The 16,792-nt window shown below is 40.8% G+C and overlaps 1 protein-coding gene across 4 annotated transcripts in view; it reads right to left on the bottom strand.

Annotated features, from left to right (window-relative positions):
* Positions 1–321: 321 nt before the first annotated feature.
* The window catches only part of NCKAP1 (NCK associated protein 1), a 189,948-nt gene continuing 173,477 nt past the window's right edge, over positions 322–16,792 (bottom strand). For all 4 annotated transcript variants that reach the window (XM_040357629.1, XM_040357631.1, XM_040357630.1 and 1 more), the window contains 5 exons: positions 14,486–14,579; positions 6,120–6,236; positions 5,922–6,031; positions 3,927–4,016; positions 322–1,358 (listed from right to left, as the gene is read on the bottom strand). In XM_040357629.1, coding sequence (XP_040213563.1) covers positions 1,242–1,358; positions 3,927–4,016; positions 5,922–6,031; positions 6,120–6,236; positions 14,486–14,579 — 528 coding nt within the window. In that variant the 3' untranslated portion in view covers positions 322–1,241. The remainder of the gene's footprint in view (positions 1,359–3,926; positions 4,017–5,921; positions 6,032–6,119; positions 6,237–14,485; positions 14,580–16,792) is intronic.

Genomic DNA, 16,792 nt, shown 5'->3' with positions numbered 1-16,792 from the left:
TAGACGCGATAGCTTTTGCGCAAACCAATCCTTATAAGTCAATTGGGATTTTTTTTTTTACAAAAAAATATGTAGCCGAATACAAATTGGACTAAATTGATGAAGAAATTAAATTTTTACCAATTTTAATTGGATACGTTTTATAGCAAAACGTAACAATTATTTATTAAAATATGTATATATATTTTTTCAATATTGTTTCTTTTTTGTTTATAGCGAAAAAAAAATGCAGTGGTGATCAAATACCACCAAAAGAAAGTGGTAAGGATCGTGTGAACGGGCCCTTAACATAGGGTTTCAATTCAAGCACTGCACGCCATGTTTTGATACAGTCTAGTGTTTATTGTATGTTATGGAAGGTACACTTGAATTTCAAAAAGTTAAAACATATAAAAGTGGTTAAGGGAAAAAGAACAATGTATGAACATTTGATAAATGCATGAGAATGTCATACCATATAGCAGATTACAATGGTAATGTTAATACCAACAGAGCCATTATGGAAGTTAGTTGAATAAAAAAAAAATACTATGCTTTTTACAAACATCTGCTGCTTAAAATACCGGAAAGGAAGTCTGTACTGTAAATAATGAGTAGTCACAGAATGTGGAGAGATGATGTTTTTTTTTTTGTTTGTTTTTTCAATTTTTGTTTTAGAACTTACTGCAGAATGCAATGGGGGAAAAAAAAGAAAATATGTAAATGGTGCAATTACTTCACAGAAAATCACAGAATCACCTAACCAAACCGTTATCGATAAGAACATAAAAAAGGTACAGATTATAACTCTCCTATATGAAATAATTTACACACATATGTCACCTATACCACCATCTAAAATAATCACTAAATACATTTCTTTGAAATAATAAACAAGCAATAATATTTCAGCATGATGAGTTATCAAAAGAAAAAAAAAAAAAATAGTGTTTTGTTTTAGTTTGTCCCCTCATTTTTATTTTATTCTCTGAATGAAAGCGTTCTGAAACTTTTAAAAAATTTTGAATTTTTTTTTCTCTCTCTGTAATGTAGTGCAACCAACCAAGCTTATCTGGTAGTACAACTGCAAAAAAAAAAAAAAAAAAGAAAAGAAACCACTTGTCAAAAATACTTGTACAATGGAATGGGGGGAAGAATTTAAGTCACAAAACCATTTTTCATTTCCCAATCATTCAGGAAAAAAAATACTCCACAGTTTTCAGGCTGAACAAGCTTGTGCCGTGTTTTCACAAAGTAAATGTTTATGCAGAGGATGCAACACTCTGTTTGTAAACTGCATGGTAAGCGTTTCTCAGTAAGACGTATGGGAAGCAAGATTCCAGCAAGTCCATGGTCAGGAATGGCGACTCTTGCACAATCTGTGTGAGCAGAAAACAAAATGTGTTTATTACATCAATCAACACATTATACAAAAAAGTTAAGACATTTGAACAATCACTAATTTAGACAGTTATGCTCGAACAAGTTGGGTGAATGAACTTCTTGGCAAGCATTCCAGTTTTATTTATTTTTGTATTAACTCTTAGCTTGCATCCTGTAAAGATTTTTTCCAAATCAAACCCCTCCTTTATGCAGTTATTTGTAGCAACTTTCAAACAAAGCCTCGTGCACACTGGATGTTTTGCTCCTGGCAGGAAAAAAAAACTTGCCTAAAGCAATGTTATCCATAGGCGTTTAGGCGCATTAAAGTGGATGTAAACCCCATTCAAGAAATTTGAGCAGGGCACATATATCTGCAGTGTTTTGTTATCTCTCTTCAAAGAGCCAGTTAGCTGTCTCCTGAACCATTCCTCGGTTATTAGACCGATAACTCCTGACAAATTCTCAGATAAAAGCAGCCTGACTTTTCTGTCAGGGGAGGTTGCTATAGATTAGCAGGGAGCTGGCCCTGTTACAAAACACCGCTGAGAGTCTCTGCCTATGATGAGAGGGGGTGTGTGCCTTTCCTCCAATCAGCAATTTTAGCTATCTTGTCTGTATGCCCAGACATCACACTCTGTGTTAACCAGGAAGAGAACATCTAACACAATCTGAACTTTCTAAAAACAGTATATAAATGTGAAGACAGCAGATATGGATGTAAAACCGATGTAGGGAGATTTGGTTCATCTCTGTGTATCATCTGAGGCTGTTCACTTTACTGGGTATATGGAGAGTTTACATTCACTTTAAGCATTTGGGCTTTCATCAATTCTATTGGCCAGAACATTAATTTATTCTTGCCACTGGGATGTATGAACACGTTTATCATTTCTTCTGCCCAAATGTTTCTCTCCTAAACGTGCAGGTGGTGCATTTTTATTTCAGCCTCTAAACATTTCCCCTTGCAATATGCTTTTAAACATCTATGTGTGCATGGCCACATAGGCCAACCGAGATGCGTTTACAGGCTGGGGGGGGGGGGGTAGATAAAAATGGCTGTAAAAGTGGCGGTAAACTATCACACCACTTATATCTACGGCTACTTTCACACTGGGGTGTTGCGCCGTCGGCAGTAAAGTGCCGCTATTTTTAGCGGTGCTTTACCGTAGTTTTACCATTAGCAGCCGAAAAAGGGTTAAAACTGCCCGCAAAGCGCGGTTGCAGAGGCGCTTTGCCGGCGTTTTATTGGCACTGCCCATTGATTTCAATGGGCACTTCCCATTGACCTCAAAGATGCAGCTGGCAGGACATTTTTGAGCGTCCTGCCAGCGCTTCGCTCCAGTGTGAAAGCCCTCGGGCGTTCACACTTGAATGAGAGAAGAGGCTATTTCAGGGCGCTTTGCAGGTGCTATTTTTTAGCACTATAGCGCCTTCAAAGCACCTCAGAGTGAAAGTAGCCTACAGGTAAGCCTTATTATAGGCTCACCTGTAGGTATAAGTTGTGTAACAGAGTTTACTGTGAATATCTCCTAAACCTGCATGGTTTAGGAGATATTCAGAGTGCATGCAGCCGGTGACATCACTGGCCCATGCACTCTGAAAGTCTGGCATACAGTGCCAGACCTTCAGAGCCCATGCTGTAAACAGCGGCTCCTGTGCGCATGTGCGGGAGTGACGTCATCGTGCCACAAACTCAGAAGGAAGCCAAGGGGAAGATGAAAGCCCTCTCAGTGGTGACAGTGTGGCATGGAGGGCTTCACTCAAAAGGTACGTTTCTCATAATGCGCTAGTACGCAATGCATACTAGCACATTATGACATTGCTTTGCCGTGAAATTTTTATTTTATTTTTCCCCACCAGCTGCGGTTTACCATAGCTTTTAGCCCTGCGCGCATGAAGCCTAATTTTTCCTAATTCAAATGGTCTGTCCATTAAAAAATTAAAGAGTCAATTGACGTCTCACATTTCAGCTTTTTTATCATTGCTGGAGCCATAAATTGCCCAGCAACTTTAGATGCCTATTGGGAAAATATCCAGGCAGCCGATTTCCCAGGTCCAACCATTAATTTCAAGTGGCTCCCCCTGACAATTATTACTTACTACAGTACCAATTTGGAGATTCTCCAGTGGAAATGACTGAAAGGATACAAAATCCCATAAATATGTAGGGTAGACTAATCCTTAACACCAGTCATTAAAATAAAAATGTTAATTTGTAACGTGTGAAATCTCGGCATGTAGAGCAACATAAAACGGCTACCCAAGTGCTCTGCCAGCCAAGGGCAATTGTTTGGAAAATGCCAATTTTTGGATTAAGTCCAGAACAACCATGCTCCATCCCACTCCTCATGTCTCAGTATCGGTCACTGGGGCAACCATACTGATTAAAGCTAAACTACAGGTACAACTCTTTACCAAAAACTTCCGCTTCTGGTGTTCAAAGCTAAAGTATCTGGAAATGTTGTACCTGAAGGAGCAATCAACAAGTGTGGAACTTTTACTGAGCTATCTTGTAAATTGTGCAAGTTTTGTGAGATGTGAAGAAAGGACTTTGCATAACATACCATATCTAGCAGCAAATAAACAGATTCTCGGTTTCTTGTTGTTGTTTTATCAGTTTCTTGGCCAATTTTCAGGAGGCTAGAAGATGCCAGCTGTTAGAAAAAAAGCACAGTGGACAGAAACGTAAGTACACAGTTTCGCCAAACAGGTAAAAGATAAACACATACAATGTATATGGGTTCATTTTACCAGGGATCTGTTTGTCCCCCCCCCAAAAAAAATGTAGCACTACTCCATCTGCTCGCGGTCCAATAAATGCTTACACAGCTATTAAATGTACACATTGGAGGTTATCCCCATAATCAAAGTAGTTCTTCAAAAAATGGGGAGTTTTCCTCACTGTACATATGGATCATTTATCAGAAAATTACACCATTAGTGAATTTTGTTTTTAGCATCCTCCAGTAAAATGTGTAAAATGGAGAAAAAATATCCTTTTATTCAACTTACTGAATATCTGGGTTTGTCTACTATAACAGCTGGAAGACATTTAATAGGCTTGAGATAAAGCTGCAGATTGTTTCTTTTATATACATGTATCTAATATACCAAAAGGTACAATTATTTAGATTAAGTAAAATAGCCGATAAATGCATTTTAATTAAAATATTTGCCAAGATATTCGTTAACCACTTAAAGCGGTGGTTCACCCTAAAAACTACTTTTTCTTATTCCACTGCCCCCCCACATTACAATCCAATTAAGGCTCTTATTTTTTTCATGCTGTACATACCTTAGTACAGCATATTCACCCGGGTTGCGAGTCCCGCGGGAGTGGGCGTTCCTCACATGTGTGTGATTGACGTTTTGCCCAAAAACTAGCTCCCCCCCGTCGCGTAAGCCGCGTCACGGCTGGCGAAAGGAGCCGAACGGCGAGTCGGCAATATACTGCGCATGCGCATCACCGTTCGGCTCCTTTGGCCTATCGTGATGCGGCTTACGCGACGGGGGGGGGGGGGGGGGTGTGGTGGCGACTCGTTTTTGGGCAAAACGTCAATCACACACATGTGAGGAACGCCCACTCCCGCGGGACTCGCAACCCGGATGCACGGGTGAATATGCTGTACTAAGGTATGTACAGCATGAAAAATATAATAAGAGCCTTAATCGGATTGTAATGTGGGGGGGCAGTGGAATAAGAAAAAGTAGTTTTTAGGGTGAACCACCGCTTTAAGGACCGCCTAACGCCAATATACGTCGGCAGAATGGCACGGCTGGGCACAGGCACGTACAGGTACGTCGCCTTTAAGAGCAATATTTATTATAGCAAAAAGTAAAAAATATTGAATTTTTTTCAAAATTGTCGTTCTATTTTTGTTTATAGTGCAAAAAATAATCAACCACAGAGGTGATCAAATACCACCAAAAGAAAGCTCTATTTGTGGGGGAAAAAAAGGACACCAATTTTGTTTGGGAGCCACATCGCACGACCGCGCAATTGTCAGTTAAAGCGAAGCAGTGCCGAATTGCAAAAACTGGCCAGGTCCTTTACCTGCACAATGGTCCGGGTCTTAAGTGGTTAAGAATTAGTATGCATTAGATAAGCTATAAGTACTTTTTTTTTTAACACACTCTCCTAAATTTATGTTCAGTAAACCGACAGATCAAAATGGCCAACTATGGTCTAAATCACAAAGGTTTCAATTACCCCTGGACAAGAAGGGGGTTTCTTCTAGTTTAAAAACTTTTTCTGAACAAGTGCTCAATGTTAAATTGCATATGTAAAGCAAGTCTGTACAGAAGCTATACATAGTGGTATATAATGTCTCTACAATGTAACAGAACTGGGATATGTTTTACATCTACAACATTTCCACTGCACACACATCTTAAATGAACTCAGCAATCCAATGTTTACAGATTTGTACATGGCAAATCTATACATTGCATGTGACAATAAGCCCAATGACAGTTCTCAAACCACTTAGACAAGCATAAATTAAGCTCTGACTGCATGGAGAAATATACCAAATGCCTGCATGACAAGTTATACGTACAGCCAAGAACTCCTTAAGACGATCCTCAATGCTTCCTTTGTGAATGGTAAATAAAGCTGCAGCAATCTGGTTGATGGCCTTTGCCAGGCAGTGAATATTATTGCAGTGACCTAAATCAAAAAGGAGAATGGTTAGTACATACACAGTTGCCATGCACAACAATGCATCTTTCTGGTTTATCAAATAACATTACAATACCTTCTATGGCAGGGCTGTACTGAGACATCACATTGCTAGCCAAGGTGGGCAAAGACACGGCCACGAAGACCATAAGAAGGCAGGCAATTTTGTACTCTTCCTCTGGACTGATTGTTTCTGTAATGAAAGAGGAAATTGCTTTAGCTATACAACTTAAAGTGGTTGTAAAGCCTCAAGGTTTTTCATCTTAATGCATTCTATGTATTAAAGGTGAAAAACCTGTGTTGAAAAATGAATTCTGTGACATTAATTGCACTGCAATTTAAAGTGTGCAAACTATAGTAAAAATACACAAAAAATGCATACAGAACACACTGGAAATGCATAGGTTTAATAAAAGAGACATTTTAAAAACGGACACGGCTAAGTGCAATGACAGGCAACTGCTTCTTAAAGTACAACTCCAATTAAAACAGTTATATGCACTTTTGAAATAGGTTCACACAGGCCTCAACAAAATCCTGGCGCCAGGTCGCAATTGCGACAAGAAATTGCCTCAATTACCGGCCGTTGCAGGCCCGCCACGATCGCGAGGTGGGGGTGCACAGGATCCTGTGTCTCCATGCGCCCCCACCTCCACCGCCGCATGCTCGCGGCGGGCCCGCGATGGCCGGTAATTTAGGCCGCGGCTTTGCAGCCTTGTGAAGGCCCAAGCTGCCTTCTGTGACCTGGCACCATCTGGTGGTGGCGGTTGGCATTACAAGTAAAACAGCAGTTCTAATGTGTGTTTTCACTGCCATCTCCTTCCCTCTAATTAGAACCCCCAAACATTATGTATAATTTTTTATTCTAACACCCTAGAGAATAAAATGGCGATCGTTGCAATACTTTGTCACACCGTATTTGCACAGCGCTCTTACAAGCACACTTTTTTTGGGAAAAAAATAAGACAACAGTAAAGTTATCCCAATTTTTTTTTATATTGTGAAAGATATGGTTATGCCGAGTAAATTGATACTCAACATGTCACGCTTCAAAATTGCGTCCGCTCGTGGAATGCCGACAAACTTTTACCCTTTAAAATCTCCATAGGCGACATTTAAAAAATTCTACAAGTTGCATGTTTTGAGTTACAGAGGAGGTCTAATGATCACGGCGATACCTCACATGTGTGGTTTGAATTCCGTTTACATATGCGGGCGCTACTCACGTATGTGTTCGCTTCTGTGCGCGAGCTTGGTGGGACGGGCGCGTTTTCTGGCTCCTAACTTTTTTTAGCTGGCTCCTAGATTCCAAGCAAATTTGTCAAACCCTGGGTTCACCATTTTACCAGCTAATTTATAGTTGTATTTCGACCGGTTTGTTTTATGATATGCACAAATGTATTAACCAATACAAGTTAGAATGCTAAAGTTACTGGTTCATCAGCTGTTTTCACAGTGCTTCATTTTCCATAAAAAAAAAAAAAATAGTAATTAAAAAGTTAAAATTTACAGTATACGTGTGTTTTCTATCAACCAGATAGTATTGCAAGCTGATGCCTTCAGTGCAGGTACCATCGCTTAGTTTTAACACTGCACTTCCTACAAACTCATCTGTGGCTTTCTAATAAAAACTGTGGTTTCCGCCACAAGAGGATCAAAGTCAGATAAACAAATTGTGGATTGAAACTAATAAAAATGAACAAACCACAAAACTACCCCCAATTTCTTTTACAAGCAAAACCACATATGTGAGGGGTAAATATTTAAAATACAGTTCATGACACTATAAAGAGCAAGTAATGATTTAATATTTTCATCACTGGCAGAAACCATTACATCGGTTATTTGCATTGGTGCCTGACAACATATTTTAAAGTAGGAAGTGGGTCTGCATAAAACATACTGACTGCAGTCCCTGAAGGGATGTGGACAATGTGCGTATGTTCTGCTATAGAAAATGGTTGCACTAGTCGATGCAGTTTCTTAGATTAGATTAAAGTGGGGGTGGATAAGTGAGCAGGCAGGATTTGTAATGCAAAAGAGACAGGCTTAAGCCTCGTACACACAGTCGGACATCCAACAAACTTTCCCTTGGATTTTTGTCCGAAGTGATTTGTCCGGTCACACCCATAGCATACACACGCTCGGACTTTTCTGCAAACTTTCCCAACATCACATGGTTTTTCTGCTCTTTACCGCCACCGTTTGGTTAACTTCTGCTATTGTTGGTTGATTTTAACATTGGTTCTGAGCATGCGTATTTGCACTTTGTCCAAAAGTCCGATGGCTTGCTGTACACACGGTCGGACTAGGCACCATCGGACTTTTGTTGTCGTAAAGTTTGTCAGTTTGCAGACCGAACTTTTTTTTCCGATGAAACCCGAAAAAGTTGATCTGATGGAGCGTACACACGAGCGGACAAAATTGAAAACTTGCAGATTTTGAAGTTTGTTGGCCGAAAGTCCGACCGTGTGTACGGGCCTTTAGTCTTACCTGCCTGCCCAGTACTTTGCGCTGTGCACACACACCTCATTGTACACATTTGGCAATGCTGAAGCTAACTGAACTCCTGCACATGCGTGGAAGTGACCTAATCTCGACCTGGCCGACGAAAGCGGCCAATGATTGAGACCCAGAAACCAGCTGCCAGAAAAGATCAGAAGCCGGCGGGGAGTTCTGAGATGCCGCATAGTTCAACTTTAAAGTAAGAAAGCTTGTATGAGGCATACAATTCAAATGTAGTCCATTTGGAGTGTTAACTGTATTGTATACTGTTTATTTTACATACGTTTTAAAAATTCTTCGGGAAATTTATAATCTTAGTCATACAGAATTTTTTTCACTTTAAATTGTCATATGTATTTACAGAATCTCTATGCTGTTTTGCAGTCATTTTGTTTATATTGCTTTACAGTTTGGGGGGCGAAAAAAAGTTTTCAGCAACACAGTCTGTATTCGAACACAGGCATAGAAAGAAAACTGCTGTACACATATGCAAAGGCAAATTAGGATTTATCAACCAAGTTCAAAACCCCTTAAAGTATAACTAAAAGACCAAACTTTATTTCGTTTTGGACAGAGTGGAAAAGGAACAGAAGGCCTTTATTGTGTTTTTTGTTATCTGTGCAGTATTTGTTCTGTTGACCATTAACAGTGAAAAAGAAAGTAGAAAAAAAAAAAAATACCAGATTTTGGGTTGTCCACATAAAAGAAAAGCATGGAAATATTTCAATGAGGGCACTAGTACTGGTGCCCTGGGGGTTCCAAGGAATTCCCCTAATTTGCAGGAATTTTCAATAATTTCCTGTTTTGACTATGGGACAGGAAGTGAAGGTAAATGGGACACAGGTTCCAAAAACAAAACACATCAGTCAGAAGGTTAAAATCCTACCTTACTTTAGCCAACATGAAAAAAACAATTCTAAATAAAAGTTTTGGATCTATAGAGATCCACTTTAAGTAATAGATATTTCACATTTAAAACAACCTTGCCAACACAATATGCCTGCTTGCACCTTTAAAAACCATGCGACTTCCCTCATTTGGCCAGGGAACCCCAAAATGTCTGAATCAAAAATGCTGCAATGCCACTACTGTTATACACCATTCCAAATGTGTTGGCCCCTCCATTATCTCCTGAGGTGCACACAACAAGCAAGATGGTCACCAAAAAAAGAAAAAGGACACTTGCACATAAGGAGTGACAAAACAAATCTGTTTTTTAGGCCGCCTTGCACACGAGACGCTGCTAAACTCGAGTTCAGAGGCATTTGGGCATTTTAATGTTTAATGTTATCCTATGTGTCCATGCACACAATCACGTTTTTGGCGTTTTAAAGCAGTTGGGTTTATGTCCGTTTTTTCAGACGCAAAATGTTGGGTTCAGAAGCGTTTTATTTTTGCGTTTTAAACTTTGGGAGGGTCTACAATGTCTTTGAGATAAGCACTGACAGCCGCAAACGCGGTAAAACGCCGATAATCGCGGCAAAACGCCGCGCAATTCGCAGCAAAAACGGGCATTTTAAACGCCGTTTTTTGCATTTGAAAACGTGAATTTAGAGGTGTTTGTAATTGCTTTTCGTGTGCATGGGGCCTTAGTATTTTGAACCTCCTCAAGAGTAGACCAAAAATTAGGTACCACAGAAACAAGAGGGCTGCACAGGTGGAACAATCTGTGTGACATCCACACAGCGTCTTTAACCAAGGAATGAGACACAATAGGGCTCTGAAACAGCATTGCCAAAGTCCATTGATGGAAGTCAAGGCGAGAGACATCTTTCAAACAGGAGAAAAGCCAAAACGCACCCACAACGCCACAACATACAGTCAGGGATGAAACGCATGAGATTTGCATCAGATGAATTAAGCGTTCCTCCACATGCAATGCTACACGTTCCAGGAGGGTGAATTTTTAGTCGAGGAGGGTAGGAATCACAAAATCAGACACACCTCTAGCCCTCAGGACATGGACTTTAACAGACAGATGGATCTGATGGGACTATTCTCTGTGAGGGGGATTTGCCTCTCAAAATGGAAACTTGGGATCCAGCTCTATGTCCAATACTTTGATATAGGCTTTTGAAAATATTTATTCTTGGATCCCGAAGGTGTCACTGAATGGTCACCTTTGCCTTCTTTAAGGCTAACAGCATGTAGTCATCCAAGGATGGTCCAAACAAGCGCAGACTTTTAAGGACAACCTCCCAATTTGTTTCTTGCAAAAAAGTTTCACCAACCAACACGTAAGCCACAGAATCTCATGTGGACATACATCTTGCCCACTCGTGAAAGCTGCCACATGGAGTCTTCAAAACATTTACCATGAAGTTCAAGGCTTTTGGAAAGTATTCAGAATTGCAAGATCTTCTTGGTCTGATTCTCTGAAAGAAAGCATACACTCCACCTAGACTTTATGAACTGGCGAACGTTTACCATAGCCATCGCAGGCTGCAGAGACGTTCCTACCAGAGAGAAAAGCAACTTCTAGGAGGGCCTCTAACCTCTTGTCTATGTCATATTTAAAGACTGGGACCTCATCCACTGGGACCACCAGGGTCTAAGTTTAAAGTGTTTTTTAACAAAAAAAAAAAAAATGCCTCCATGCCCCTTTAAGACATGAGATATAGCACAGTGCTTTTGCCATGTCAATTGTCCCTTTCTATGTTGTAGAATACCTGGCTGATCCTGCCTGCCCCCCCCCCCCCGTTTAAACTGACCACATTCATCATGGCTGCCAATCCACAATATCGCGGTGAGATCACCTGCTTCTGTCATCCTCCGCTCTCCTCAACTTCTCCGAATCTTTAGCTCTCCCCTCCCTCTCTCCCTGTCATTTCCGTAGTCTGTGTGTTAGCCGATCTCCTCTTCTCCGTGCCCCTCCCCTCCTGCCTTCATAGGGTAATACTATTCACTGGCAGCTGCTCCTCTCCTCCTCTATGATGCAGACAAGAAGAAACTGAAACCAATCGGTCCTCACAAGGTCAGAGTGAGAAAGGAACAGAAGCACAACCCCCCCCCCACCCCCATAAGCAGACTGAACCATGTGAATGCACAGAAGAGCTCCTATATAAAAAAGTACTTTGATAGGATGTTGCAAAAGAAAAAAAAAAAACTCTTCCATTAACCACTTAAGACCCGGACCACTATGCGATTCGGCACTGCGCTGCTTTTACTGATAATTTTGCGGTCGTGCGACGTGGCTCCCAAACAAAATTGGCGTCCTTTTTTCCCCACAGACAGAGCTTTCTTTTGGTGGCATTTGATCACCTCTGCGGTTTTAATTTTTTGCGCTATAAACAAAAATAGAGCGACCATTTTGAAAAAAATGCAATATTTTTTACTTTTTGCTATAATAAATATCCCCAAAAAAGATATAAAAAAGTTTTTTTCCTCAGTTTAGGCAGATACGTATTCTTCTACCTATTTTTGTTTAAAAAAAAACAAAAAAACGTAATAAGCGTTTATCGATTGGTTTGCGCAAAATTTATAGCGTTTACAAAATAGGGGATAGTTTTATGGCATTTTTATTAATAGATTTTTTTTTACTACTAATGGGGGCGAACAGCGATTTTTTTTCATGACTGCGACATTATGGCAGACACATCGGACAATTTTGACACTTTTTTGGGACCATTGTCATTTTCACAGCGAAAAGTGCTATAAAAATGCACGGATTACTGTGAAAATGACAATTGCAGTTTAGGAGTTAACCACTAGGGGGCGCTGAAGGGGTCCAGTGTGACCTCATATGTGTTTCTAACTGTAGGGGGCAGGGCTGGACGCATGACGTCACTGATCGTCTTTCCCTATATCAGGGAACAGACGATCACTGACATTGCCACAATAAAGAACGGGGAAGGTGTGTTTACACACACCTCTCCCAGTTCTTCAGCTCCGGTGACCGATCGCGGGGAAACCGGCGGCAATCGGGTCCGCAGGTCCCGTGGGCGTGGAGCTTCGGACCGGGTGGCGAGCCGTGCCCTTCTGCAGACGTATATCAGCGTGAAGGGGTCCTTAAGTGGTAATATTGTCACATAAGAGAATGAATAAAGGGAGTGTATTTAAGAGACTTTATAACCACTTTAAGTAGAAAATGTCCATTTCTTGTAGAAGATTGTGCTCCATGAAGAGTGGAAATAATAGATAAGGGCTGGGATCAGAGCCAAGCTGTCCTGCTGGGAAGCCATTACAGGGCAAATTGTGTAGGGGGTCCTCCTTCCCTGATGAAAGGAATTTCAGAGCTCACCAGTTGTCCTTTTCCCCACCCCTATCCTTGTCCAAGGCCATGGCTAATTGAGGGTTAAACAGGCCTTTAAATCCCAGAGAAAATCGACCACCCAGCCAAAAAGAAGTTTCGGTGTATGCCAGAACATGTGTGCGTGGCATTCGCCCTCTAATAGACAAGGTACCAAAACTAGCTGTGCCTGAGTAGCGAGAACCAGCAATGGCTGCAGAGCAGGGCTTGTGGGCAGAAATGTGCCAAGCAGACAGATGTCCTTTAGTGTGGTGTAACAGGATTCCAATGCTGTGAAGGCTCAGGGAGCAGTGATGCACATGTTCTGTGCACATGTAAAAAATTCTGCATGTGCTTTACCGGACCACCCCTCTTGTGTTACACCACCACAGTATGTCACCCCACAAAGAATACTGCCTGTAAACACCCATAATACAAAGGAATACTGCCCGGAGGACTGTCAATAAAGAGGCACTCACTTTGCCAATAGCTGCAGTGCCCGCAGGCCAAACATTCAACAATCATGATGGGTGGGCCCCACAGGGCTTTCAGACTCAACTCCCCTTTAATGGGATCACTGACCTGCACTTGTATAGCTCCTTGCTAAAAAGGTCACTGGATATTCTGTAACCCAGAAAAAGCAGCCCACAGGATCCAGATCAGCCTTCCCCCACTTTTGAATGCACGATTTGGGTACATTCCTCTTGGCCATCAGGCAATACAGATCGACCTGGTTTAAGGCAGACCCTCATATCCCAACTAAAGGTGTCAGGAACATGCCATGAATTATAGAAACCAAAGCTCACTACAGGAAATATTCCAAGAGACATAGGCGTAGCCATCACCTAAGGATAAAATGAAAATCTGAGGCTTAAAGCGGAGTTCCGGCCACAATTTCACTTTTTAAATATGAATACCCCTGTAATACACAAGCTTAATGTATTCTAGTAAAGTTGGCCTGTAAACTAAGGTCCGTTTTGTTAGGTTGTTACAGCATTTAGACACTTTATAAAATATAAATTGACTGGGGCCATCTTAAGTGTGGGCATCATGAAGCCAGACTGTATGACTTCCTGGATTTCAGCCTTGCAGATCTCGCACATGCTCAGTGCTGCATAAGCAGTGTCAGATCAGGTTTCAGCACCTGTGCTGTCCAAGTCTCATGATTCTTTGAGACTGAGGAGTGCACAGACTCCTGGAAAGTTACGCCCACTACATTCCCAGGAGTCTGTGCGGTGTAGGTTAGGAAGCATTAAGCACCTAAGTGCAGGAAATGGGAAGATTAACTATTCTGCCTAGCAACAACACTTTGAAGGCATCTAAAAAAAAAAAAAAAAAAAAAAAAAAAACATGCAGCCTTCACTGAACCTCTACCTATACATTTTTATCATATGCTTTGCATGGATAGCACATATTTTAGGACTAAAACCCAGCTCATTGCCATTTATGACAAGTTTACTTTATGCACCCCTAGAAGGGTGCATTAATCACTAGTTGCCAAGAACATTCTTAATTGTGTTTTTAAGACCCCAAAATTCTTATATATTTTTTTTAATTGTCTAAAACGCAACTCCTGGGGGGGGGGGGGGTGTTTAAAGGGTGTAAATGAACCTTGCAATTGATTCATAGTCTCAGAATAATATTTAAAACAGCAAAGTTTTACACTAGGAGAAAACAAAATAATTTACCAAAAAACATACAAGACATACCAGATTTTTGGGAAGATAATGCCACGACTAAGGCTGGATCAATTTCACAGGGCAATCCAGCTGCAGATGACAATTCATACACATTCATTGCAACCTTCAAAAAAGAAACAGAAGACATATACACAGTTATTCTTCCAAGCAGCCCACACCCAGCTGTGCAGCTATGGTTTTTCATTACAGCACATCTAAAAAAAAAAAAATCAAACAATTGTAGGAAAGAATGTGTTGCCCATAGTAACCAGGGTCTACTTGGGAGTCCTCCAGTGCATGCAAATAATAAAATAAATTGTCTCACTTTCAGTACTGTGCAAGGCTATTCTGCCCTCCAGATGTTTATGAGGAATGTCTGGTTTAAAAGGATTCAAAGTCAGCATGTACAAATACCTGCTGCTTTAAAAATAAAATACAAATACTGGCTGTAGCATGAGGCCCAGCTCTATCATTCCCTCAGCAGATTCTTATAAGGCAGCTATAAGCAATTAGCGGACCTCCAGCTGTTGCAAAACTACAAGTCCCATCATGCCTCTGCCTCTGGGTGTCATGCTTATGGCTGTCAGAGTCTTGCTATGCCTCATGGGACTTGTAGTTCTGCAACAGCTGGAGGTCGACTAATTGCATATCCCTGTTATAAGGGTTGCACCGTCATCATAGATAAGGGGGGCAGCTGTGATTTCCTGAAAATTTACAGCCAGCCTCCCACCTCATGATGCAGGAAGACCTAAAGTCCCGCAGTATCCTGGGACATGTGACATTATCGCAGGGAATGGGTAAATGTGGCCCAGGTGACTTTATTCTTACCTAGGTAAGGTTTAAGGATATGGGAGCAATAATGTAAAAAAAGTACCCCATCCCAAAAAAAAAAAAAGAAAAGCTAATTTGTTAGAGGCCCATTTGGTCGTTTTGGATCAAATGGATTGGAACGTTGGCAGTTCTACACGTAAAATTATATAGATTTTTTTCTAGAAAAGTGCTTTGAACCAAACATACATTTTTTAAAAACAGAGACCCGAAGAATAAATCTATGGTTGTTGGAATATTTTTTATGTTACACAATATTTGTGCAGTCATTTTTAAAATGCAAATTGAGGTGGGGAAAAAAAAAAAAAAAAAAAAACCACTTTACTAAATTTTAGTGCACACAAATATAACACTGAACTTTTCGGTAAAATATTAAAAAGGTGATGTTACCCCAAATAAATAAATACCCACCATGCCAGGTGTTAAAGTGTGTATGCCTGTCGAACAGTGACAAACAGTTTCCACAGGCAACATTTTAAAAGCCTTTACAGGTTACCACTTTAGAGTTACACAGAAGGTCTGGCGCTAGAATTATTGCTCTTATTCTAACATTTGTGACGATGATCACCGTTTACATATGCATGAGGGACCTATTTTTTGCGTTAGCATTTATAAAAAAAAATTTCGATTGCATTTAAAACTTTTTTACACTGTCCCTTAAAAAAAAAAAAAAAGTTGATCAACTTTATTGCCAGTACAAGGGATGAACAACATCCCTTGCAATAGCATGAGCAGTGACCAGTACACTTTACTGTGAGATCCGAGAGACCCCAGAGCTCTCCTCTGCCCTCAAGCATCTGATCAAATGCAGATTTGTAATGTGTTCTTTGCAAGTGTCCAATCCCCTGAAGGTACTAGTTTAAAAACGCAGAGTCCATGAATATAAAGTCTGTCCTGTAGGCCTCATGCACACTGGGTGTTTTTTCTGCAGCCAGTAAACTCTCCAACATGTTATCCTATGTATCCATGCACACAAGCGGTTATCAGTGTTTTTGGCAGGGGCGTTTTCTGTCTGTGTTCACAGCGTCTCCCCGGAGGCATGAAGTCCCAAAGGAGGGGGGCAAGAACGCTGACTAACCCCCAGCCAGAATGGCTTGGATGATGGGGGCAAGCTTACTGAGAAGATACAGGAGGTGAGAAATTCAGACAAAGAAAAAAACATTTAGAAGGGAAATTGAAGGAAAAAAAGGTAAGTGAGCCAACAATGCACTAGCTTAAAGGAACCCATTTAGAAAATAAACAAACCTTTACAACCCCTTTAATACATCCCAAGTCGCTGAACAAAAATAAGAGGAAAATAAACATTCTGACTTATTTGGACGACCAACAAACATTTTAAAGTGATATTAAAGTCTTGTTTTTTGTTGTTTTAAAAATAACAAACATGTCATACTTAACTATTCTGACCAGTGGTTTTGCACAGAGCAGCCCAGATCCTTCTCTACACGGGTCCCTCTTCAGAGCTCCTGGCTCCTCCCACCTGTCAATTGCCCCCATAGCAAGCAGCTG

Source organism: Rana temporaria, chromosome 6 (genome assembly GCF_905171775.1).
Source record: "Rana temporaria chromosome 6, aRanTem1.1, whole genome shotgun sequence".
Classification (NCBI taxonomy): domain Eukaryota; kingdom Metazoa; phylum Chordata; class Amphibia; order Anura; family Ranidae; genus Rana; species Rana temporaria.
Note: the sequence above shows the minus strand (reverse complement) of the source record. Positions and strands in the feature narration are given on the sequence as shown.